The following is a 23,880-nucleotide window of genomic DNA, read 5'->3' on the forward strand; positions in this document are numbered from 1 at the left end:
CAGAGAGCTACGTCAAATGTGCGGTTTGCTACAGTAGCACTACAAATGTACGAGCTACTGTAGCAAACGGTAAGTGTATTTGAGAGTTTTTTAATTGGTGTGGGTCCCGCACCAATTAAAATTTTAACTCTTTTATATTTTTAATTTTTTTTTTGTATTTTCTATTAGCACACTCAATTAATATCTTTTCTTTTCATATGCATTTTTTTAAAATAATGATTTCAAATTTTCAACCAATTACATATTATATTTATTAAATCATTATTAATATTAAATAATTTGAGAAATAAATTTATTAAATCATTATTAATATCACAAATCAACTGGTAGCCACACAACTCAACCAATATATGAGTAGCTACACAACTCAACTACTAGATTCGTATGCGCGTAATTTAACTACTACATTTTACATAGCCACATAATTATTTATCCATAAAATTAAATGTCAAATATATAATAAATTAATTATTATAATAAATTGTTAATATATATTTAGTTTTATTAGTATATTAATATCAATTGATTTATTATTATGTGAATTGATCTAAATGTAAAAGGAATTGAGCTTAAATAATAAAAATTGATTGTATAAATGAATATTTAAATGATTTAGGGTTTGATTTAGAGTATATGATGCATGGTGGTACTGTTAAAAAAAACTGTAAATCTATGAAAAGTGTACTTTTACCGAAAATATTCAACTAGTCCCCCATGAGTTATCACGGTCGGGTTGGCCCTTCCACTTAATGAACACCTCATAATGGCCTGTGAGCAATCTCCTGAGCCCTTCCACTTAATGAGCACCTCGTACTGACATGTGAGCAATCTCCTGATATGGAGGATAGACTCAGGTTCATATAACAACAACTCAAAATCAGCATTCAATAGAATAGGAAATTTGTAATGAGAGGGGGTATTATGGGGTTCGGGGGGCAGCCCGAAATTTTTTTTTGGACTATTTATATATCGCTTGCTACCAGTTTGAATAGAAATGGGGTGGCAAGGTTATCAAACAAGCAAGACAACCATAAGTCTAGCAATCATATTTTTGATCCATTGTGTATGATATTAGATATATCTAGCTAAATATTTTCAAAAATCCAGAGGGGGCTAGTAATATGGAACACATTGTGTATGGCAACCTCACGGGGCAAGGCCAGGTGATAGGCGGCAACCTCTCCAATTCTGTGGGAAAATTACCATTCTGATGGAGGCCAATTTTTTTATCAAAAAGTACGTAAAAACTGAAAATTACCAGTTCAGTGTTTATTTACCGTTTCTGTTGGAGATGTCCTAAGAGATACCCTACCCCTTAGTCACAACTCTTAGCTCCTTACACGTTAGTCACATATTAACTTAAATTAATAAGCTAAATTAGGACCAATCAATCAGTCAAATTATAAACCAATTTGAGACTAAGTGGCTGACGTGTAAGTTAATAAGCCCTTAAATTCATGACCTAGACAACCGAACCAATTAGACCAGGAAGGCGGGGAGTTGTTTTGTTGACATTCAAAACATACACTTTTGACTTTTTTTTTAACCGAGGAACCAAAAGATTAGTATGTTTTTTGGGTCATTGGAATAGTTGGTACTACACTGACAACAGGTAAGATTGGGTCTAAAATCCATACAGATAGGGGTCCCAAAAGTGGAACAAACTCACAGAATCAAGATTCTACAAAGAAATACCCCAACTGGTTTATTCGAACTTCTGACCTCGGACATCGTACTATCTAAATTTGGAGAGATAAACAATTAGGTCATTGACAAGAGGTTCACTTTGACATGTAAGTTAAAGTCACTCCATTTACATTAAGAAAGCATCAAGTAGATGGGGTGGCTGGGACCTGCTGTAAATTTTTTACAGCAGGTCCCGCTGTAATGAATCTAAAGGGACTAAAAATTTTTTTTTTTTTTTTTTTAAAAATTATGGATGTGTTTTGATCAGGTTTACGAGTGCAATGATATATTTTTTGTCTCATACAAAAATCAAATTGAACATGAAAAAGAGATGAAAATTGTGAACCGTTGAATATAAACCCGTAACATTATATGTCTATCTTGTGATGAATTTGATTTTTGTTTCGGATGAAAATTATACCGTTAAATTCGTAAACACGATCAAAATACATTCATAATTTTATTTTATTTTTAAAAAAATTTTAAATACTTCTTATTTATTAAAGTGGGGTCTGCTGTAAAAAAAATTACAGCAGACCCCCGGCATCCAAGTAGATGCCCTCACTAGACAGAAGAAAACATTAAAAAACAAACAAAATTCCTGCAAACGAAAATGACATTCAACAACCATCCCAATAATATAAACCCACCACCACCAGATATCGCAATCTAGAAACCATTTCTAGGTGATCTATATTGCCATGGGAGACGTCGATCCGGCCTTCATTCAAGACCCTGAATTCAGGCCAAAACTTGAATTCATCAATGAAGCCGAAGGAATCCCAGTAATCAATCTATCCGATGACTCCAAACAAATAGTGTTAGAGATTGGGGAAGCTTCCAAGAACTGGGGTTTCTTTCAAGTCATCAATCATGGGGTGCCACTGGAATTACGTCAGAGAATCGAGAAGGTGTCCAAAGAATTCTTCCACCAGCCTTTGGAAGAGAAGAGAAAGGTAAAGCGAAACGATTCTAGTCCTGTGGGTTACCATGAGAGTGAGCACACTAAAAATGTTAGGGACTGGAAGGAGATCTTTGATTTCTTTGTTGATGATCAAACTCTGGTTCCAGCCTCTTCTGAACCAGATGATCAAGAGGTAATTACCTTGATTAATCAGTGGCCAGAATCCCCTCCTGGTTTCAGGTAACTCTTGATCCCTCTTGGGTTTTGTTTCAAAAAGTTAATAGGCATTGTCAAAGCTTATTCCAATACATTTTATCGTACACTACATGAACCCAATAGAGAGAAATTAGTTGGAATCTGCAGAAAAAAATACAGTCTAATGCTATGTTTGTGTATGAATTTCTTGAATTGATGATTGAGATGAGTAGGGAGGTGTGCAAAGAGTATGCTAGAGAAGTGGAGGAATTAGGACACAAGGTGATGGAGCTCATATGTTTGAGCTTGGGGTTGCCTGCGGACCGGTGTCGTGGCTACTTCACAGACCAAACCAGTGTTTTTAGGCTGAATTACTTTCCTCCATGCCCTGTTCCACACCTAGCTCTTGGTGTTGGTCCACACAAGGATGCCAGTGTCTTCACTGTCCTCACTCCAGATGATAGTGTGGGAGGCCTAGAGGTTAAGCGCAAATCCGATGGGGAATGGGTTCGAGTTCAACCAATCCCAGAAGCTTTCATCATCAATCTTGGTGATATTTTTCAGGTAATGTAACTAGTTGTCCTTTGAACTGTGTGGAGTCAGTCAATTTTCTTCTGCTGAGTTTACTCTGCTATGAACTAAGTTATGTCCAATGTGGAATGCTGCAGGTATGGAGCAATGATGCATATGAGAGTGTAATGCATAGGGTGGTGGTGAACTCTGTGAAGGAAAGGGTTTCAATGCCATTCTTCTTCTTCCCTTCCCACTATGTCTTAGTGAAGCCATTAGATGAGCTAGTCAATGAGCTAAACCCTGCCAAGTATAAGGGCCACAATTGGGGAAAATTTTTTGCATCCAGAAACCTCAGTAATTACAAGAAGCTCCCCAAGGAAAATCTCCTAATCCATCATTACAAAGTATCAGAGTAAACCCAGTTTGCATTCTGTGATTAAAAATTGCATAGCTAGCCTTGCTTTGGAGAAACTGATGTTTGCTACATAATATGACTGGTGTATACTATGTGTGTGTTGGGTTGATCGATGTCAAAGTGAGTTACGTTGTTCATGTTAAGGAACACTGAAGGACTCTCTTGCCAAATTTGATTATCATGGTAAGTTACTGTATGCTTTTCTCAGTCTAAGTCTAAGCCTAATCTATCATAGGCTTTCAGGGCCTTCCATAATTTTCAAGAATTCACCGCTTTAAAACATGTTTTACTAAATCAAAAAAACACATGGATTTATAATCTACATTCAAGTTAAACAACTTCACCTGTCAAAACCCACTAAGTGGAACCAACAATCATACAAGTACAATCCACATTCAAGCTAAAGAACCTTACTCCGATACTATTTTTAAGAAAAAATCAATGGATTCTCTCGCCCAAACTTAACAATCATTGTAAGATATTGTCCGATTTTCAAAGTTCACGTCCAACTCATTAGAGGGTTTTCAAAACACATGACTTTATAACCGTTAAAAAAAAAACTCATAAGATTATAAACTCTCCATTGAAACTTTATTTAAAGGATTTGAGATTTCTCTCAACAATTTCAGTATGGTGGTGCTGGGTTTCATTCTCTGACTACTAGGTTTAAAAAAATGAGAATCAGCTGGAAATTTGTTTGATGACATTGACACTCCTACTACTGCTGTAACATAAACCGTCTATGTTCAATGTACACAAAGCCTCACAAAACAATTGTACATGTTTGTATGTGTGTGGTGCATTTGTTTTAGAAGTCAAATTATCTGAATATTTAATTGTATTTGTGTGTGTGGTGGAGAAGTGTTTTCTCTGGAGGTTACTACTATTTCCATGGGAGAGGTTGATCCAGCTTTCATTCAAAACCCTGAATTCAGGCCAAAACTCGAATACATCGAAGCTGAAGAGATCCCAGTTATCGATCTATCCAATTTTAGCACCGTTGACACCAAAGAGCTTGTGTTAGAGATTGGAAATGCATCCAAAAACTGGGGGTTCTTTCAAGTTATTAATCATGGAGTCCCGTTGGAGCTGCGTCAAGGAATGGAAAAGGTAGGAAAAGAATTTTTCCATCTGGGTTTGGAAGAGAAGAGGAAGGTGAAGAGGAATGAGTTTAATTCAATGGGGTATCATGACAGTGAGCATACCAAAAATGTTAGGGACTGGAAGGAGGTCTTTGATTTCTTGCTGAAGGATCAAACAGTGATCCCAGCATCTCATGAGCCTGATGATCAGGAGCTGAGGACTTTGTTTAATCAGTGGCCTCATTACCCTACTAGTTTCAGGTAACTTTGATCTTTCAAATTGATTGGATTAGTTGAACTGAGGGGGTATTTCTTTGCACTCCAAGTGTTTGTTATTTTGTTTGTGAGGACTTTGTTTAATCAATGGCCTCATTACCCTACTTGTTTCAGGTAACTTTGATTCTTTCAAATTGATTAGATTAGTTGAACTGAGGGGGAATTTTTCTTTGCACTCCAAGTGTTTGATATTTTGTTTGTGAGGACTTTGTTTAATCAGTGGCCTCATTACCCTACTAGTTTCAGGTAGCTTTGATTCTTTCAAATTGATTAGATTAGTTGAAGTGAGGGGGAATTGCTTTGCACTCCAAGTGTTTGTTATTTTGTTTGTTAGAGACTGCATCATTAGTGTAACATTAAACAGTTTATAATCCTAGTTTCTTATATTTCTTCGCGTTATGATGATTGGCATGATCAGGGAGGTATGCCAAGAATATGCTAGAGAAGTGGAGAAATTAGGATTCAAGTTACTGGAACTCATCTCTTTGAGCTTGGGTTTACCTGCTGACCGGTGTCATCCATACTTCAAACACCAAACCAGTTTTATTAGGCTGAATTACTATCCTCCATGCCCTGCTCCCCACCTAGCTCTTGGCGTGGGAAGACACAAAGATGCTGGTGCCTTGACGGTCCTCGCTCAAGACGATGTTGGAGGACTAGAGGTTAAGCGAAAATCAGACGGAGAATGGGTTAGAGTTAAGCCAATCCCAGATGCTTTCAGCATCAATGTTGGTGATGTTGTTCAGGTACTAGGGTTGTTCTTTGAACATTTGGGGTCAATTAGTTTATCTTCTAATTAAGTTCTGGTGATTCAATGTGGATGCAGGTGTGGAGCAATGATGCTTATGAGAGTGTAGAACACAGGGCAGTGGTGAACTCTGTGAAGGAAAGGATTTCAATACCATTCGTCATGTTCCCTACACACACTGTTTCAGTGAAGCCATTGGATGAGCTAGTCAATCAGCAAAACCCTCCAAAGTACAAGGAGTACAACTGGGGAAAGTTTCTTGCCAATAGGAACCGCAGCGATTATAAGAAGCGCACAGTCGAAAATATCCAAATCGATCATTTTAAAGTCTCAGAGTAATCGGGAGATAAGACGGTATTCCGCTTGTCTTTGTTTAATGAATAACAATGGTGTTTTAATGGACTCCTAATCATGTCATCAACAAAGAATTGCACTTGTAATACAATATTTCCTTGTGGTTGGGATTCTGTGGTCTTTCCTCCGAAGAACCTGCGGAAATGGTTCAACGATGCAAGCCTAAGCAGTTCTACTGGAGAATTCCCTTCCCATTTCTGCAACTTGAAGAATAGTTATGCAGAAGTCCTTTTTATGTACTGCAGGATGAAATCATGAAACGCATTCTATAAGAGGAACTGACCCACCAGCAGCAATCATCTAGCTTACAGCTGCAATGCAACACAAGTATACATTCATATGCCAACTCTCCCCTCCCTCATACATGCTTTTACCATAATTCTTCAAAAAATGATATGTCGACACGTGACACGAGAGTACGACATGTGGCATCATATTATTGTAGTGACGAGCTGGGTTGATAAACCGAGTTGACAAATCGAGATGCTGAACACCTTCCCCATCCAGATGCCGATCAAGGTATAACCGATGTGCCAAGTCGAGCAACGGTAACCGAGAATTCTCCAGACACAAATTTTCTCATTCCATTAAAGCCTTTGTGGGTGGGTCTTATTTTTATGCAAATCATGATGGATCATAAGGGCATCCACATCAGATTACCTAAACATGGTTCTTTCCCTAAAATAGAGAACAAATATAGAGAACTAGTCAAAAACAAGTCTGCATCAGATTACCTAGTGGTTATCTAAATTAGGTAACTTGAACAGTGGTTCCCTAGATGTAGGGAACCACTGTTCAGTTATCTAAGAATAAAATAATATTTTTTTCCTTTAACTTTTATCTTTCATGCCCTGCGACACAGTTCTTCTCTCTCTCATATTCTTTGACGGTTCACTTCCTTTACGAGTTTTTGCTGATTTTCTTCTCTAACGTCGCCGACTAAAACTCTGGTGAAAATCGATTGTTGCCGATCAGGTATCGTTCTCCCCCCTATTCCCTCTTGTATCATAGAGTTCCATTTGTTCCCTGTCATGTGGAATCTTTGGAATTTTAGGTGATTGTTCATGAAGAAGGGAGTGATGTCGGAATTGATTTGCTTTTGGTTGGTGGGTATTCCTGGGTTTTGAGTTTTGGAATGGGTCTGACTTCATATGGGTATTTCATGATATGCTATGTGATATTTTTTTTGCCCTTTATGTGGTTTGATTTTGGTTTTCATGATATTGGTTTTTCGTGATCCTACTTGAACTCATCAATAAAAGGAAATCCCTTTAATTCTCATTGGATTATCATTTGTTTCAATTTTCATCATCAATTCCTCACTCAAACAGAGCGAGCATCAATGTTTCGGATACCCAATTGGATTTTCTTTCTAATTTTGGTCGAAATTTTGCTGCTTTTGGTTGAGAAACCTTGGAATTTTATGCGGTTTTTGATAGATGCAGATGGGTCTTTGAGCAATCACGGGTCTTTCTGATATGTAATTCTCAATTTTCGATCCTTTTTTTGTCACGATCTTTAACGATGCTACCATTTGTTGAGCATGCGATTTTGATCGTCTTTTGCTTGAAGCCTAGAATGCTCCAGATTGATAGGAAATATCTTGTTGTATTGAGTTTGATTTGTTTGACAGGAATGAATTCAAATAGCAGTGGCAATTGTTTTTTTGATACTATTCTTGATGAGATGTCATTGGGAGGTTCACAATTGGAGCACACGACTGAAGAACAAACACCCATCCAACACACCACTGAAGAACAAACACCCATACAGGTCGAGCAAAGTGGGAAGCCAAAAAAAAATCCACGGCTTGGGAACTTTTCCACCCAAGAAGATCTAGCTCTAGTCTCAGCATGGCTAAACACATCCTTGGATGCAATTCAAGGGACGGACCAAAAAGGGACGACATTCTGGAAAAGAGTTTCCTCAACATACCATAGTGCCATAGGTTCATCTTTTCCATACCGCACTGATCGCTCCTTAATCAATCGATGGTCAAATGTTCAAAGTTGTGTGAATAAGTTCATGGGATTCCTAGCTCAAATTGAGACATCTCGTCCTTCCGGTGTAAACGAACAAGATAAAGTTAAGTTTTGAAGTTATTTTCATTCATTATATGTCATATAATAATTGATAAACTAACTTTTGTTTTCTTTACAGCAGATTGAGATGGCAAAAGTCATGTATCGTGACATTCAGAAGACAACTTTTCAGTTTGAGCATTGCTGGAACATACTACGACACCAGCCCAAATGGCTTTCACACATTGATGGGGGGAGTACCAAGCGACGTTCTAGTTTGACAAATTCTCCAAATACACCGGAGTCGATAAACTTAAGTGATGAAATGCCTCCCTATCATCCCACTATTGATTTGGAAAGACCTATTGGACAAAAGGCTGAGAAAGAGAAGCTTCGCAAAGGAAAAAACAAAGACAAAGATGTGGGTTATCTTGGTGATGTTATCTCTGATTTGAAAACTGGAAAATTAAAGATGCATGAACAAAAAATGAAGATGCATGAAGAGAAAATGATTATGGCAAAGATAGAGATAGAGAAGCAAGATGAACATGAGAGCAAGAGGATTAAGTTAAAAGAGATGAAAGAAGAAAGAGAGCACAAGAGGATGAAGCTCCAAGAGAGGCAAGAAGAGATGAACATAATGATGATGGATTTGAGTAGCTTGAGTGAAGATCAAGCTGAGTACATAAAAATTTTAAGGGCGGAAATACTCGGTAAAAAGAAGAATATGTAGCTTGGTAAAGTCATGGAGGTCTTGGACTGTCTGATTGTGTTAAAGGCAGCACTGTGTTTTCTTTTGGTAGTTGTAGTTGATTAACTAGGGAGGCAGCCTGTCATAGCTTCTTTTGGTATATATTTTCATGGACTTGAATCTTTTTATATTTGACCTATTTCTTTTAACTATTCTACTCCCAGTTGTGTAGCACAGCAATACCTATTTGAAAGTCCAATAAGTTACAATAACTCCAATCCATGCATTAACTTAGAAAAAACAAGTTACACAATACAAGATAATGAAGCATACAGATTGACACAACACAATAACTAGTCACTAGGTTACTAGTTAATGGAATTAAAATATTAAGCAAGACTATGAATATTCCATAAATGCTCAACAAGGTCTGACTGGAGTTGCGAGTGCACGTCTCTAGATCTTATGCCAATATGACGATCGATAAAGTCTTGAAATTCTGGAGTACGATCATGTGTCACTGTTGGTGTAGGGAGGCCTTCCTCAATATCTTCATAGGTGTTATTATCTAGTTGAGGGTGCAAATGTCGCTCGTCTTCAACAATCATGTTATGCAAGACTACACATGCTATCATGATGTCATTAAGTGTATTAGGTTCTAGATAACGTGCAAGTCCACGCACAATTACAAAACGTGATTGAAGTACACCAAATGCACGCTCCACATCCTTCCTAGCCGACTCTTGACATCTTACAAAGTGTTTTGTCTTGTTATTTTGTGGTGCCGGTATTGTCTTCACAAAAATTGCCTAGGAAGGATAGATTCCATCAGCTAAATAATACCCCATTGAGTATTGATTGCCATTAACATAAAAGTCCACTGCAGGTGCACGACCTTGTGTAAGTTCAGAGAAGACATTGGATCGGTCTAACACATTAATGTCGTTGAGAGCACCTGGCATACCAAAGAATGCATGCCATATCCAAAGGTCGTAGGAAGCTACAGCTTCCAAGATGAGTGTGGGTTCGTGGATATGACCAGTGTACATACCTTTCCATGCACTCGGACAATTCTTCCATTTCCAATGCATACAGTCAATACTTCCCAACATTCCAGGAAAGCCTCGATTTTCCCCAATCGCTAATAATCTAGCAATATCATTGCTATTTGGGGATCTCAAATATTCCGCACCGAATATAGAAATTATCACTCTTGTAAATTTCTTCAAACTGGTTATAGCTGTGGATTCTCCAATCCTAACATACTCGTCCATAAAATCTGCGGTTACACCATAAGCAAGCATCCTTAAGGAAGCTGTTATCTTCTGTAAAGAAGACAATCCTAGCTTTCCCGCCGCGTTTCTTTTTTGTCGAAAATAAGGATCGTGAGCTTCCACTGCTGCCTGGATACGCAAAAATAGATTTCGACTCATACGAAATCTTCTTCGAAAGCGATCATGAGGATACACCGGATTTTCAGCAAAATAATCATTGAAAAGTCGATTATGGCCTTCGATTGATCCTCGGTCGATGTACAAACGTCGTTCACATGATGTCGATCCCCTGCTCATTTCCAAGCTCAGTCTTTCAGCTTCAAAGAGGAGTATATCTTCAACCTCATCATTAGAGGAAGAGCTTGAGGATGAGTTAAAAATGAATTTCTTGATAAAGGGTCTCATTGATGGAAATGAAGATAGTAAACAACCACAAGTAAATGAGAGAGATATTTGGTCTTGACAAGATAAATGTTGTTTATAAAGAAGATAAATATAAGTGATAATTGGGGCATGGTAGGTGAAAATTATGGTGTAGCCATATGAATTTTATGGGAGGAGTGGTAGGTGAAGACTGTAGCAACGTGAATTTTGTGGGGAGTGGTAGGTGAGAACTGTAGCCACGTGAATTTTGTAGGGAGTGGTAGGTGAGGACTGTAGGCACGTGAATTTTGTGGGGAGTGATATATGAAAACTGTAGCCATGAGAATTTTATGGGGAGACAAAAATATATCATTAATAATTATTTTTTATTTTTCAATAAATTAATTCATATTAATTTTTTTTATTATCGGGTCATCAATATGTATTTCATTATTGATAAAAACAATTATTTGGTTTCTTATTTATAAAAGTTAATGGACTAAATAAAAGAAAGAGAAAGAAATATTATTTTAAGGAAGTAAAGAATATGATAAGTAATCTGATGCATGGTTCGTTGGATAGGGAATCTGTAAAATAGGGAACAATGACATTTTGTCTGTATTTTAGGGAATCTGTTAAGATAAACTGATGCAGATGCCCTAACGCTGAGTTTCTGACACAAAGGCTTCTCATTCTTATCCAAATAAAGCACAAGGGTAAAATTTATAAACATCTAATTATAAGGGGCATCTTTGTAACCAACCCAAAGAACGAGGGCCACAGTTACAATTTTCCATTTCTATGGATATCATTTCTCAACGATTGAAAAATCAAAGAAGAGAAACCAGTCGGAGTACACTGTTTCGTCTGTCTCTACAAATTAGGGTTAAATCTCTTGTTTTTCCTTCACAACTGTCAAAATGGCGGCGTCGTTCACTACAGCTTCCAAATTCTCCTTTTCCATATCTAACCCTAAAGCCCCAACCACCAGTACCACCGCCGCTAGCGCCAGGTCTATCCTCTCTCTGTACAAACAGAAAGCAAATGCTCTCCGCGCTCTTCACTTCTCCTCAAAACCATACACTTTCTCCACCTCATGTTCTCAAAGCCAATCGCCGTCCACTTCCTCTCCTCCTCCTCCTCGCCGCCGTCGTCGGCCGGAATACATCCCCAATCGGATCGATGACCCTTCATATGTCCGCATCTTTGACACGACACTCCGTGATGGAGAGCAGTCCCCGGGCGCCACTCTTACCGCCAAGGAGAAGCTCGACATTGCCCGCCAGCTTGCCAAGCTTGGCGTGGACATCATTGAAGCCGGATTCCCCGCCGCGTCTCGGGAGGACTTTGAGGCGGTGAAGATGATTGCGCAAGAAGTGGGCAACGCCGTCGACGAGGATGGGTATGTCCCTGTGATTTGTGGGTTATCGAGGTGCAATGAGAAGGACATCAAGGCTGCCTGGGATGCTGTGAAGTACGCGAAGCGGCCAAGGGTACACACTTTTATAGCTACTAGCGAGATACACATGGAGTACAAGTTGAGGAAGACGAAGGAGGAGGTGATTGAGATTGCAAGAAGTATGGTAAAGTTGGCGAGGAGCTTGGGCTGCGACGATGTGGAGTTTAGCCCAGAAGATGCTGGGAGATCGGAGAGGGAATTTCTGTATGAGATTTTGGGTGAAGTTATAAAAGCAGGGGCAACTACTCTCAACATCCCTGATACAGTTGGTATTACTATTCCAACTGAATTTGCTCAGTTGATTGCTGACATTAAAGCAAATACTCCTGGAGTGGAGAATGTTGTTATCTCTACACATTGCCAGAATGATCTTGGGCTTTCTACTGCAAATACTCTAGCTGGGGCATTTGCAGGGGCAAGACAATTGGAATGCACAATCAATGGAATTGGTGAAAGAGCTGGAAATGCTTCTCTAGAGGAGGTTGTGATGGCTATAAATTGTCGTGGAGAGTCTGTTTTGGGGGGACTTTATACTGGAATCAATACGCGGCACATTACCATGGCTAGCAAGATGGTAGAAGATTACACAGGATTGCATTTACAACCACACAAGGCAATTGTTGGAGCAAATGCTTTTGCTCATGAAAGTGGGATCCATCAGGATGGAATGCTGAAGCACAAGGGTACTTATGAAATTATATCTCCAGAAGATATCGGGCTTGAACGATCCAATGAAGCGGGTATTGTCCTTGGAAAACTTAGCGGACGCCATGCTTTGAGGGATCGCTTGAAGGAGCTTGGTTATGAGTTAGATGATGAGAAACTTGGTCATATCTTTTGGCGTTTCAAAGCGGTTGCTGAACAGAAAAAGAGAGTCACTGATGCTGACCTAATAGCATTGGTATCAGATGAAGTGTTTCAACCAGAAGTTGTTTGGAAGCTTGTTGATGTGCAGGTTACATGTGGAACTCTTGGTCTCTCTACAGCAACTGTCAAACTCATTCATGCTAATGGGGAAGAGAATGTTGCTTGTTCCGTGGGAACTGGGCCGGTAGATTCAGCTTACAAGGCTGTTGACATCATCGTGAAGGAGCCTGTAACACTTCTTGAGTATTCCATGAATGCTGTTACAGAAGGCATTGATGCAATCGCCACCACCCGTGTTCTAATTCGCGGAGACAACCAGCAAACATCTACTCATGCTTTAACCGGTGAAGAAGTTCAGCGAACGTTTAGTGGAACTGGTGCTGGAATGGACATTGTTGTTTCAAGTGTCAAGGCTTACATTGGTGCGCTAAACAAGATGTTAGCTTTCAAAGATAAGTTGCCAACCCAAGTCTCTGTAGAAAAAACTTCTGTTTCTGCTTAAAATAGGCATTAAGATTACCTGTTTCAGTTATGTTGTGGCTTTAATGTATAAGTTTCTGGTTTTGTCCCAAAGGATGAGACCCTTAGTAGTCTGTCTTTGGTCTTGATTAGTGTGAATCTTTCTATTTGTGATGAATTGGTTTGAACTGAATAAATTATTATACAGAGGATGGTGGTTTGTTTCTGAAAAACGAAAACCATTGTTCTTCTGCTAGGATGCTTGAAAAAGTTGATCTGCTGCTGGAGAAGAAGAGGAGAGATGAGGTGAAGCTACTGGATTACAAAAACACCATTCATACCAAGAATGTTAGAAACTGGAAAAATCTTTGGTTTTACTTGGGAAAATCAGGCCCTTGTCTCTGCAACTACTGACTATGATGACAAGTAAACAACACATTGGGTTAATCAGTGGACTGATTGCTCTCCTGAGCTTAAGGTATCTAGATGTGTGAAGGCAAGAACTAGAATAGAGCCTACCTACCACCCTTAAAATTTAGCCCTTAAAATTTTGTCCTTGTGCCAACCTTACCTTAATTGCATAATATTTTATGAAAAGATAATCTTCACCTCTAGCAAAAAAGCCATACGTGATCTCGAATATTGACCAATATTTTTTTTTTAAAAAAGAAGCCTACCTACTATTCTTTTTTCAAAGATAAGGAGTAAGACACCTATGTAACCAATTACTTAAAAATTGTGTCTATTGGCAAACACACAGTGATGGAGAAACCCAAAATGCTCTTCTTCATCATCTCCATTTCCCTTCTTCTCATCGTTCTTTCTATCAGACCAATCATGGCAGCAGCACCACAACCAGCACCAAACAAGCACTTTGTGCTGGTCCATGGTTCGGGCCATGGGGCATGGTCCTGGTACAAAATTGTGGCACCACTGAGATCATCTGGTCACAATGTCACTGCAATAGATTTAGCTGCTTCTGGGATTGATCCTAGGCAAGCCAAAACGCTCCGTTCGATTTCTGATTTCTTTCAGCCCTTGATGGATTTAATGGCATCTGTAGCTGCTGATGAGAGAGTAATCCTTGTTGGTCATAGCCTTGGTGGGTTGGCTATTTCTCAGGCCATGGAGAGGTTCCCTCATAAGATATCTGTTGCTGTTTTTGTCACTGCCTTGATGCCTGGTCCTTCCCTCAATATATCCACTCTCAATCAAGAGGTACTTCCATGCCTAAAAATCTTTATTTATTTATTTATTAGAGCACTCGCATCATATTAACATATTTTCTATTTTACCTATTCAAACTCCACTTTTTGATGATTTATGGCGTCTCTATTTAACAACAACCACATCAATCCAAATAGGAAGTAGCTAATCCATGGGTATACATGAAGTTACAAGGGTTTTACTTGTGAACCAACCTCCTAAGGCAAGATAGGCACAAGGAAAGAGCAATAGACCCGAGACCAACCTACAAAAACAAAAAGGTCCCTCCGTAGCCCGGCATCCATAATATCAAATAAATGCTTTTCTTTGGTAAATTTACAAAAGGGCTGTAGTCATATCCACCTATTCAACTAGTTCAACCATTTTTGAACACCCTCTAGTATGTTAGGCTTTGGAAGCTTTGATCATTATATCTACAATTTGATTCCTTGTGCATCTGTATCTCTATCGTAAATCTGTACAATATTAAAATAATATTTATTTACATTAAAAGTTCTTAAAAAATGACGTGTCCATACTTTTTAAAATGTTCTAATGTTATATTATATTTTATGTTTATAAATTCTAAAGTGGGTCTCCGAACTAGACAACCACTCTTACTTCCATATATTTGAGCTACTTTATGCGGATACTAATACAATATTATTTTTACAATAATACGTTTTTTAATATATTTTAGCTACTTGCATCAGTTGACCGATACCGTGATAATTTAATTTCTTGGGTAATTGTCAGTCGTTCAGACAAACAGGGTCATTGCATGACAGTCACTATGAATACGATGATGGGCCTGATAAGCCTCCAACCACATTAATTCTCGGCCCATTGTTCTTGTCCACAAATGTATACCAGTTCAGCCCAACTGAGGTAAGAACATGTGTAGCTGCTAGACTGCAATTCTAAATCAATCTCGTCCAATCATAGAAGAAAACATTAAAGATCTAATGGTTGTGGCAGGATTTGGCACTGGCAACGATGTTGATGAGACCATTACGTTTGTTCAGTGAAGAAGACATGTCCAAGGAATTAAAGCTATCAAGTGAGAATTACGGATTGGTCAAACGAGTCTTCATCATATCAGAGAAAGATTATTTGTCAAAGATTGAATTTCAACGGTGGATGATCGAGGGGAATCCACCAAATCAAGTGGTGGAGATCAGTGGATCAGACCATATGGTCATGATGTCTAAACCATTGGAGCTCTTGTCTCACCTCCAATGTATTGCCAATACTTACAGTTAAATTACTCTTTAATAGAACATTTGGAACACAAGGGATTACTTGAATGATATTGTGATAGATCATATTGTTGGGTGAGTCAAATGTTGTTGATCACGTTCAAAATTTGCTCGAGTTTTTGACGTATCAAGATGGTCAGATTAGTCATCACAAATTGGTTGTTCGATTGTCTGAATGACCTGCACAAGATAAGAACAAGCTATTGAGTCCTCGAGTTGATCCTCGCTGGACTTTCTAAAACTCAAGTCAGTTCGGTTGTTAATCCAAAGTCGAGAGTGCTCCTACTACCCATGTCAATGCTAATTTTTTTTTAGTTCAGAAATTCACCATTAGATTTTATGAAATTTAGCCACCCAAATAGTAATTGCATATCTATTATAATCATCATTTATCCTACAAATTGTATGACACCAACATATCTGACATTAACAATTCTGCACAATCTTCTTCTTCACATTAAGATTCTGATTGATGGTGGGCTCACACTTATAATGCACATTGTCGACTTACACCAAACCAACGGTAATGCCATTAAATATATTGGCGCACAAAATGATTAATGAGAAAACAAAACTGAAACCTCCATTCCTTAAATTTATAGAGACCTCAATAATCCTACACTTACAATACACCAAACCTGCTTATATGTACACATTCATCACTCTAACCAACACAAAAAACATAACCAAGGACAAAGCAACCAACCTCAACTCCATTGTATGCCTAATCACAATGAACATATCATTCATAATTTGAAATTAATGAATTATAATTTGAGTTATAGACAAATGAAATTAATGAGTTATAATTTGAAGACAGAGGTAAGAAGTAGAAGAAGGAGGTGAGAAAGTTGAACCCAAGGCCCGCGTGGTTTTCTTCTTCTAATTCCATTCTCAAGTGTTAAGAAGATGGGCCATGCTTATAAATTACATGATTTGCTTCTAACAAACCGATGTGGGACAACAAGATCAAGGAAGAAATCCAATGAAAGAGATCAAAACGGCGTTACTCGGCATCCAGTGTAGCTGATGATGATGAAGGTTGTTTTGTGGAATTACTGTACCAATTGCTTCTGCTACCAGAATCACAAAGTTTATAGCCAGTTTCACTAGTGCTATGCACATCTCCAGTCTCTGACTCATCTCTGCTCTCGCTCTCTCTTTTTTTCTCTTCTTGGCGTCTACTATATATATGATACCAGAAAGTAGCAGAATGTACATTACTTAAACATAATAGAAAGAGAGAAATTTGGCTCTTGGAAGACACCAAAGGCTAGTTATATGATTAGGCTAGTCCAGTCTCTTCTACAGTACTTGAACAAGAGATCTTGGTAACAAGTCATGTTGAGTTATCCAGTTTGAATGACGACTGTGACACAACAGTCAGTCTTGTCAATAAATCACATGATTTAAAGATGGACTGGGTCCAACTAGGTCAGTAAGAAAGAGACACATCATGCTTGATCAAGTGATATATTTATCTTTGTAGACAAGAGAATCTATACCACCAACAACTCTACAAAAATCACACAGAGAGAGAGCAGATGGTGAAGTTTGATGCAAGTGTTATGCCTAGAGAAATTGTGACGATCACGTCAATAATGTGGTTGAGAGAGTTTAGAAGAGGGTCATATACCTCCAAAGTTGGATGCCTTTAATGTGACGATACTTCATGTATTTATAGGCTTTCGAATCGTGTGATCCATCTGGGCACTTGGGTGTTGAGCTAGATAGGTGATGGACCCTAGCATGGTTAGATTATGGGCTTGTAAGGAGCTTCCTGGGCCATGGGCCCATTTTGGGTTGCCTGAGGCGTAGGGTCATGGGCCCCTAACCCTAATAGCTATTAGTTATTAGGGTTTTGGTTGTGTCAGGTGTGTGAACCGTGAATCAAACGTTTCTTCTTACCTGCTATGAAGGCCATGAAGATCATGCACATCCCCGAAGATTTGGCCACAGACATTCTTTTATATCTTCCCGTGAAGTCTCTGCTACGATTCAGGTGCGTCCGCAAATCTTGGTGCGATCTCATGGAAAACCCTAATTTTGTTACAGAACACCATCACAAGCAAATCACTCTTAATTCCAATGTCCGCTACTTCATCCGGAGGGATAACGCTTATAAATGTGAACCTGTAATACGTATCATCAAAGATGATGGTGAAGAGGACCCTACGATCACAGAAGCCATCTGTCCTCCGACTGTGAATGCTTGTTTTGGTGACCAAGTTTTTGGTCCCTGTAATGGTTTGTATTGTGTGTCTGGTGGTGTTAGTATTACCAGGTCTCCCTACTCGGCCATCTCTATCACGTAATATTTGCGACAACACAAAGAAGACCCTGATTGAAAATTGAATAATCTATTGTAATTAATTCCTTTTTGTATTTGTCTTATTTTCTTGTATGACTAGAAACTAGACACGTCACTTTAGTTTAGTAAGATAGGTGTATATATGTTGTCTTTAGTTTCTCCTTCTTGGTAACTTTTGATATACAGTTCTGTAAAAGTTCTTTCTTCAATGAAATGCACATTCTGCACTTGTCTTTCTTTTCCTCACTCATAATTGTCATCAGTCATTCTAAGTTTTACATGGTATCGGAGCTTTGAGGATATTATCATCAAATCCTCAGTGACTACATCATGAGTGAGAAGTCTGAAGATCCTTCCTTGTTAACAACCATCTCTTCATCAGGTTCCAACATCAATCCCATGAATGACCCATCTAACCCGTTGTTCTTGCACCAAGCAGAGAACACAAACTTATCCTTGTCACCCGCCTTACTCACCGAAACTAATTATCATCTTTGGAGCAAGTCAGTGCTTCGTTCTCTTCGTGCAAAGAACAAGATCGGACGTATAGATGGTACGATACCTGTGGCAGAACCGGCTGATCCAAATTTTTTTGCGTGGGATAGATGTAATGGTATGGTTCTCTCTTGGCTCTCAAGCAGCCTTTCTAAAGAAATTGCTACCAGTTCACTTACTGCAATCACTGCAAAGGAACTATGGGATGATTTGAAGAAGAGATTTTCTCACAATAATGGTCCAAGGTTTTTTGAAATAAAAAAGGCGATGTCTTCTTTAAAACAAGGGAGTGCAACTGTTAGTGGGTACTATACCCAACTCAAAGCTTTATGGGATGAGCTCTCAATGTATAGACCACTTCCAGATTGTAAGTGTGGCCATCTCAAACAGCTTAATGATTTTCAACATCAAGAGTATGTACCCCAATTTTTGATGGGTTTGAACGAGTCATATTCAGTGGTTCGTGGACAGCTTTTACTCAATGAGCCTTTGCCTCCCATCAACAAAGTCTTTGCTCTAGTGTCTCAAGAGGAAAGGCAAAGGACTATTTCACACACTGTTGATGACACCACAGATACCATGGCTATGCAAGTGAGGCAAAATACTTTTAAGCCACTTGAGAGATACTCACGAGGAGATGGGACTAACAAAAGAGATCGTCCATTCTGCAATTACTGCAAGATTCCGGGACATTTGATAGAAAAATGTTTCAAGCTTCATGGCTATCCTCCTCACTTGCAAAGAAAAGGGGATGAGCCGAGGAACAAAGGCAATGGGCAACCTCATGTCAATGCCGTGTCACATACGGCTGGTTCCTCTCCAGATATTGCACTAAACTTGTCCTCTCTTAATTTGTCTGTGGATCAGTGTAATCGCTTGATGTCTCTACTTCAGTCTCATACACAATCTGAGAGTTCAAGCTCGCAAGGTAATAGTCTCACTGGTAACCATCATGTTTCAGGTATGACTCTAGATCATCTTCACTTCATTTCTTCTTCTGTTAAGAATTTCTCAACTCCTCTTTGGATATTAGATTCTGGCGCCACAGATCATGTGGTATGCTCTCATACATATTTTCATTCTTCACCAAAGAATCACAACTCATCTGTGACTTTTCCAAATGGGATCTCCATACCGGTTTCCTCCATCGGAACCATCTATCTTAAACACAATCTTGTTCTGAAAGAAGTTTTACATGTGCCTCAATTCAATTTTAATTTAATCTCCATTCACAAATTAGCCAGAGATAACCACTGTCTTGTCACATTCTCTGATTCTCATTGTTATATGCAGGACCAGAGCGGATTGAGGATGACTGGTTTGGGGACAGAGCATAAAGGTCTTTATGTCCTTGATGCAGGGAGTTTTGAACATTTTGTTAATGCTAGCCAAATCATCAATCAAGAAGCCCGTCTTTGGCATTCCAGGCTAGGTCACCCATCCGCTGAAACTATGCAACTTTTGTCCAAGTATAACAATGCTATACGTCCATTCTCAGATTCTTGTTCTATTTGTCCTTTGGCAAAACAGCACCACTTGCCTTTTCCAGTTAGTATGTCTAGGTGTAAAAGTTCTTTTGACTTAATACATCTTGATGTATGGGGTCCCACCTCTATCACTTCTGTAGACAATTACAAATACTTTCTCACCCTAGTGGATGATCATTCAAGGGCAACTTGGTTGTACCTCATGAAGGCCAAATCAGAGGCTAGTATACATATTAAATCTTTCTTTCATCTGATTGAAACACAATTTCATACAAAAATCAAAGCTATCCGATCAGACAATGCGCCAGAATTGCATCTTTCACAATTTTATTCTGAAAAGGGGATCATTCATCAAAAAAGTTGTCCTTACACTCCACAACAAAATGGAGTAGTTGAACGTAAACATCAACATATTCTCGATGTCGCCCGTGCACTTCTTTTTCAGTCAAAACTTCCAAAAACCTACTGGAGTTATTCTGTTCAACATGCCATTTTCCTAATCAATCGCTACCCACCAAGGTTTTACATGGTAAAACCCCTTTTGAAATCATTTTTCAAACCTCACCCACTTTTTCTTTTTTAAAACCTTTTGGATGCCTTTGTTACGTGTCTACTCCAAAGTCTCAAAGGGGCAAACTTGATTTTCGTGCAAAACCTCACTTGTTCCTAGGTTTTTCTTTTGGTGTTAAAGGTTTTAGGACCCTTGATCTTGATACCCATATGGTACAAATCTCTAGGCATGTGATCTTTCATGAAGAGGATTTTCCATTCCAATCCTCCAAGTCAGACGACTCCATTAATGTTGACACCTCTATTGATTTTGACAACTCTCACTTGTCTCAAGACCCCACTTTTCTACCCTCTTCTGACTTGCGTGCACCATTAGACAACCATTCTTTTCATAATACACACTCTTCCACACTTTCTCCTCCTAGCTTACCCTTAGGCTCTGTTTCCATACCTACACCATCTTGTCCAACTTTTTCTTCTGACACTTCAACCCAAAGCTCCATGCCCCCTACTGACCTTCCGCTTCAAATCATGCACCAACCAGATCTTGTCATCACAAAATCCCATCTCCAACCCATTGAGGGTGGTTCTGTTCGCCAATCCCATCGTGCCACGCGTCCACCTGTGTATCTCAAAGATTACGTATATCATAATGCCAAGTCTCAGTCCCCAAGCACGTCTTCCTCAGCATCCGATGGTAACTCCACTGCTCATGATATAAATTCTGTTTTTTCTAACAAGTCTTTCTCACCTTCCCATTTACATTATACCATGACACTGTTGTCTACTAGTGAGCCTCGAACCTATGCAGAGGCTTCTCGTTCTCCAGCTTGGGTCAAGGCGATGGCAGCAGAAATACAAGCCTTACAGGAAAATCAAACTTGGACAGTCACTTCTTTACCACCAGGTCAACGAACTATTGGTTGTCGCTGGGTTTACAAGTTGAAATATAATGCTGATGGGACACTCGAACGACACAAAGCACGCTTGGTCGCCCAAGGATTCACCCAACAAGCTGGCCTGGATTATACTGATACTTTCTCGCCTGTTGTTAAGATTGTCACCATCCGTATGTTTCTTTCATTAGCGACTGCCCATAATTGGACTTTATGCCAATTGGATGTCCAGAACGCTTTCCTACATGGGGATTTGAATGAGACTGTTTATATGAGAGCACCTCCGGGCTCCTCCATTGATCCCAATCTTGTGTGCAAATTGCATAAATCCCTTTACGGTCTCAAGCAAGCCTCTCGCCAGTGGTTTGCCAAGTTCACTGCTGCATTACTTGAATATGGTTTCCACCAGTCTAAGAATGATTATTCTTTCTTTACCTTGAGGACGGCCACACACTTCACGGGGTTACTTGTTTATGTGGATGATATCATTTTGGGAGGCAATGATCTAGCTACTATACAATCTGTCAAAGCTTTTCTCCATCAACGCTTCCATCTTAAGGACCTAGGTGCCCTTAAATTCTTTCTCGGTCTCGAAGTGGCCAGATCCTCTGCCGGCATGCTTCTTTGCCAGCGCAAATATACCTTGGATATTCTCACTGATTCTGGTTTTCTTGGTGCACGCCCTACTGCAACGCCAATGGAGCAAAATGTCAAGTTTTCTTTGTACTCTGGCACAATTTTGGCATATCCTTCTTCTTATCGCAGTTTAATTGGAAAGTTGATCTACCTTACCTTGACTCGCCCTGACATATCTTATGCCGTGCAAGTTCTCAGTCAATACATGCAGGCTCCCACTGATGTTCACCTTCAAGCTGTTCATCGTATTTTGCGGTATCTCAAAGGAACACCCAATCACAGTTTATATTTTCCTGTCTCCTGTGATTTTCAGCTGCGCACATACTGTGATTCTAATCGGGCTGGGTGTCCTGATTCTCGTCGTTCAGTCACTGGTTACTGTGTGTTTTTTGGATTCTCTCGTTTCCTGGAAATCCAAGAAACAAACTACGATTTCACGGTCCTCTGCTGAGGCCGAATATCGCTCTATGGCGTCCACTTGCTGTGAGCTTATTTGGATTCATTCCCTCTTGCAAGATTTTGGGATTCGTCACTCTCAACCTGTCACACTCTATTGTGACAATCAAGCTGCTCTTCATATTGCATCTAACCCAGTTTTTCATGAACGTACAAAGCACATTGAGTTAGATTGCCATTTAGTTCGAGATCGAGTCCAGAGTGGATTTCTTCAAACTCTTCATCTATCTACCTCTCAACAGCTCAGTGACTTCTTGACCAAAGCTCTTGCTCGATCACAATTTCAACACTTACTCTCTAGTTTGAATGTCTTTGATCCCCACCGTTCAACCTGCGGGGGAGTATTACCAGGTCTCCCTACTCGGCCATCTCTATCACGCAATATTTGCGACAACACAAAGAAGACCCTGATTGAAAATTGAATAATCTATTGTAATTAATTCCTTTTTGTATTTGTCTTATTTTCTTGTATGACTAGAAACTAGACACGTCACTTTAGTTTAGTAAGATAGGTGTATATATGTTGTCTTTAGTTTCTCCTTCTTGGTAACTTTTGATATACAGTTCTGTAAAAGTTCTTTCTTCAATGAAATGCAGATTCTACACTTGTCTTTCTTTTCCTCACTCATAATTGTCATAGTCATTCTAAGTTTTACAGTTAGTGCTACCTTTTGGAATCCAGCTACAAGGGAAATCAAGAGACTCCCTGGTTCCCAATTGGAGCCGCATAGTTATTGTAGGTGGTGGTGTCGTGTCTCTGGGTTTGGTTTTGATAAGAAAAGTAATGACTATAAATAAGGTGGTCAGATTTGCTGAGTTTGTTTTCAATGGGTGGACTCCTGCATGGAAGTAATGACTACTTTAGTAGTGGTCCTTCTGTTACTGGCCATTTTATCAATTGCACAGGAGTATGTGAACTGATTTAGCTACCTTAGCATGGAAGTATCATGTAGCTTTTGATGGGACTATTCAAATCTATCTCTCTTGCTCTAGTTAGTTGTTTGAAAGTTGGTAGTTTTTCCTCTCTGATTTGAATGGATCTTACTCTTCTATGATCTGGTTCTCTAATAGTGTGTTTGGATCGAGAGATTTGAGGGGAAGAGAAGGGAAGGGAAAGGGAGTTTCCTTCCAATTTCCTTGTTTGGATAGTTTATAAAAAAATTAAGGAGAGAGTTTTGAAGATGATTGAGATAAAGATTTCATTAAAGGTAGGGATTTGGAGAGAATTAGGGGAAAGATTCCCTTCCCTTCCCCCCAAATCCCTCAATCCAATTATCCAAACACACTATAAGAGTTTTATGAGCCTCTTTGGCAAGA

At 39.1% G+C, this 23,880-nt stretch overlaps 7 protein-coding genes across 7 annotated transcripts; 6 read left to right on the plus strand and 1 right to left on the minus strand.

Moving 5' to 3' along the window:
- The first annotated feature begins 2,323 nt into the window (after positions 1-2,323).
- LOC120005699 (probable 2-oxoglutarate-dependent dioxygenase At5g05600) lies at positions 2,324-3,923 on the plus strand. The gene is made up of 3 exons (XM_038855489.1): positions 2,324-2,830; positions 3,019-3,349; positions 3,454-3,923. Exons 1-3 carry the CDS (start codon positions 2,388-2,390, stop codon positions 3,712-3,714), a joined length of 1,035 nt encoding a protein of 344 aa, XP_038711417.1. The 5' UTR covers positions 2,324-2,387; the 3' UTR covers positions 3,715-3,923.
- A 597-nt stretch (positions 3,924-4,520) lies between these two features.
- Positions 4,521-6,286, plus strand: LOC120005832 (probable 2-oxoglutarate-dependent dioxygenase At5g05600). Its single transcript, XM_038855684.1, has 3 exons — positions 4,521-5,056; positions 5,490-5,817; positions 5,898-6,286. The coding sequence occupies exons 1-3, from the start codon at positions 4,605-4,607 to the stop codon at positions 6,156-6,158; spliced, it is 1,041 nt and encodes a 346-aa protein (XP_038711612.1). The 5' UTR covers positions 4,521-4,604; the 3' UTR covers positions 6,159-6,286.
- On the plus strand, positions 6,231-8,927 carry LOC119980163 (glutathione S-transferase T3-like). The gene is made up of 4 exons (XM_038822814.1): positions 6,231-6,398; positions 7,228-7,312; positions 7,807-8,258; positions 8,334-8,927. The coding sequence occupies exons 1-4, from the start codon at positions 6,231-6,233 to the stop codon at positions 8,925-8,927; spliced, it is 1,299 nt and encodes a 432-aa protein (XP_038678742.1).
- Positions 8,928-9,274: 347 nt separating this feature from the next.
- LOC119980179 (putative nuclease HARBI1) lies at positions 9,275-10,564 on the minus strand. Its single transcript, XM_038822816.1, has 2 exons — positions 9,755-10,564; positions 9,275-9,694 (listed from the first exon to the last, which is right to left on the minus strand). The coding sequence occupies exons 1-2, from the start codon at positions 10,562-10,564 to the stop codon at positions 9,275-9,277; spliced, it is 1,230 nt and encodes a 409-aa protein (XP_038678744.1).
- A 799-nt stretch (positions 10,565-11,363) lies between these two features.
- LOC120013720 (2-isopropylmalate synthase 1, chloroplastic-like) lies at positions 11,364-13,519 on the plus strand. Its single transcript, XM_038865627.1, has one exon. The coding sequence runs from the start codon at positions 11,443-11,445 to the stop codon at positions 13,348-13,350; it is 1,908 nt and encodes a 635-aa protein (XP_038721555.1). The 5' UTR covers positions 11,364-11,442; the 3' UTR covers positions 13,351-13,519.
- A 168-nt stretch (positions 13,520-13,687) lies between these two features.
- Positions 13,688-15,840, plus strand: LOC120013725 (salicylic acid-binding protein 2-like). The gene is made up of 3 exons (XM_038865641.1): positions 13,688-14,525; positions 15,270-15,401; positions 15,492-15,840. The coding sequence occupies exons 1-3, from the start codon at positions 14,070-14,072 to the stop codon at positions 15,774-15,776; spliced, it is 873 nt and encodes a 290-aa protein (XP_038721569.1). The 5' UTR covers positions 13,688-14,069; the 3' UTR covers positions 15,777-15,840.
- Positions 15,841-17,685: 1,845 nt separating this feature from the next.
- Positions 17,686-18,336, plus strand: LOC119980195 (putative F-box protein At3g47150). Its single transcript, XM_038822817.1, has 2 exons — positions 17,686-18,083; positions 18,270-18,336. The coding sequence occupies exons 1-2, from the start codon at positions 17,686-17,688 to the stop codon at positions 18,334-18,336; spliced, it is 465 nt and encodes a 154-aa protein (XP_038678745.1).
- Positions 18,337-23,880: the final 5,544 nt, after the last annotated feature.

The sequence above is a fragment of the Tripterygium wilfordii genome, chromosome 2 (assembly GCF_013401445.1).
Source record: "Tripterygium wilfordii isolate XIE 37 chromosome 2, ASM1340144v1, whole genome shotgun sequence".
Taxonomy (NCBI): Eukaryota; Viridiplantae; Streptophyta; class Magnoliopsida; order Celastrales; family Celastraceae; genus Tripterygium; species Tripterygium wilfordii.

Excerpts from the sequence above, each read along its gene's own strand:
- LOC119980179 (XM_038822816.1), bottom strand. The coding sequence starts at position 10,564 with ATGAGACCCTTTATCAAGAAATTCATTTTTAACTCATCCTCAAGCTCT. Across the intron at positions 9,695-9,754 it reads CACCTGCAGTGGACTTTTAT|GCAATTTTTGTGAAGACAAT; the intron begins GTTAATGGCAAT and ends TATCCTTCCTAG.
- LOC119980195 (XM_038822817.1), top strand. The coding sequence starts at position 17,686 with ATGAAGGCCATGAAGATCATGCACATCCCCGAAGATTTGGCCACAGAC. Across the intron at positions 18,084-18,269 it reads TACTCGGCCATCTCTATCAC|TTCTGTAAAAGTTCTTTCTT; the intron begins GTAATATTTGCG and ends TTTGATATACAG.
- LOC120005832 (XM_038855684.1), top strand. The coding sequence starts at position 4,605 with ATGGGAGAGGTTGATCCAGCTTTCATTCAAAACCCTGAATTCAGGCCA. Across the intron at positions 5,057-5,489 it reads CATTACCCTACTAGTTTCAG|GGAGGTATGCCAAGAATATG; the intron begins GTAACTTTGATC and ends TGGCATGATCAG. Across the intron at positions 5,818-5,897 it reads ATGTTGGTGATGTTGTTCAG|GTGTGGAGCAATGATGCTTA; the intron begins GTACTAGGGTTG and ends ATGTGGATGCAG.
- LOC120013725 (XM_038865641.1), top strand. The coding sequence starts at position 14,070 with ATGGAGAAACCCAAAATGCTCTTCTTCATCATCTCCATTTCCCTTCTT. Across the intron at positions 14,526-15,269 it reads TATCCACTCTCAATCAAGAG|TCGTTCAGACAAACAGGGTC; the intron begins GTACTTCCATGC and ends GGTAATTGTCAG. Across the intron at positions 15,402-15,491 it reads ACCAGTTCAGCCCAACTGAG|GATTTGGCACTGGCAACGAT; the intron begins GTAAGAACATGT and ends TGGTTGTGGCAG.
- LOC120005699 (XM_038855489.1), top strand. The coding sequence starts at position 2,388 with ATGGGAGACGTCGATCCGGCCTTCATTCAAGACCCTGAATTCAGGCCA. Across the intron at positions 2,831-3,018 it reads GAATCCCCTCCTGGTTTCAG|GGAGGTGTGCAAAGAGTATG; the intron begins GTAACTCTTGAT and ends TGAGATGAGTAG. Across the intron at positions 3,350-3,453 it reads ATCTTGGTGATATTTTTCAG|GTATGGAGCAATGATGCATA; the intron begins GTAATGTAACTA and ends GGAATGCTGCAG.
- LOC119980163 (XM_038822814.1), top strand. The coding sequence starts at position 6,231 with ATGTCATCAACAAAGAATTGCACTTGTAATACAATATTTCCTTGTGGT. Across the intron at positions 6,399-7,227 it reads TGAAGAATAGTTATGCAGAA|GTGATTGTTCATGAAGAAGG; the intron begins GTCCTTTTTATG and ends TTGGAATTTTAG. Across the intron at positions 8,259-8,333 it reads GTGTAAACGAACAAGATAAA|CAGATTGAGATGGCAAAAGT; the intron begins GTTAAGTTTTGA and ends TTTTCTTTACAG.
- LOC120013720 (XM_038865627.1), top strand. The coding sequence starts at position 11,443 with ATGGCGGCGTCGTTCACTACAGCTTCCAAATTCTCCTTTTCCATATCT.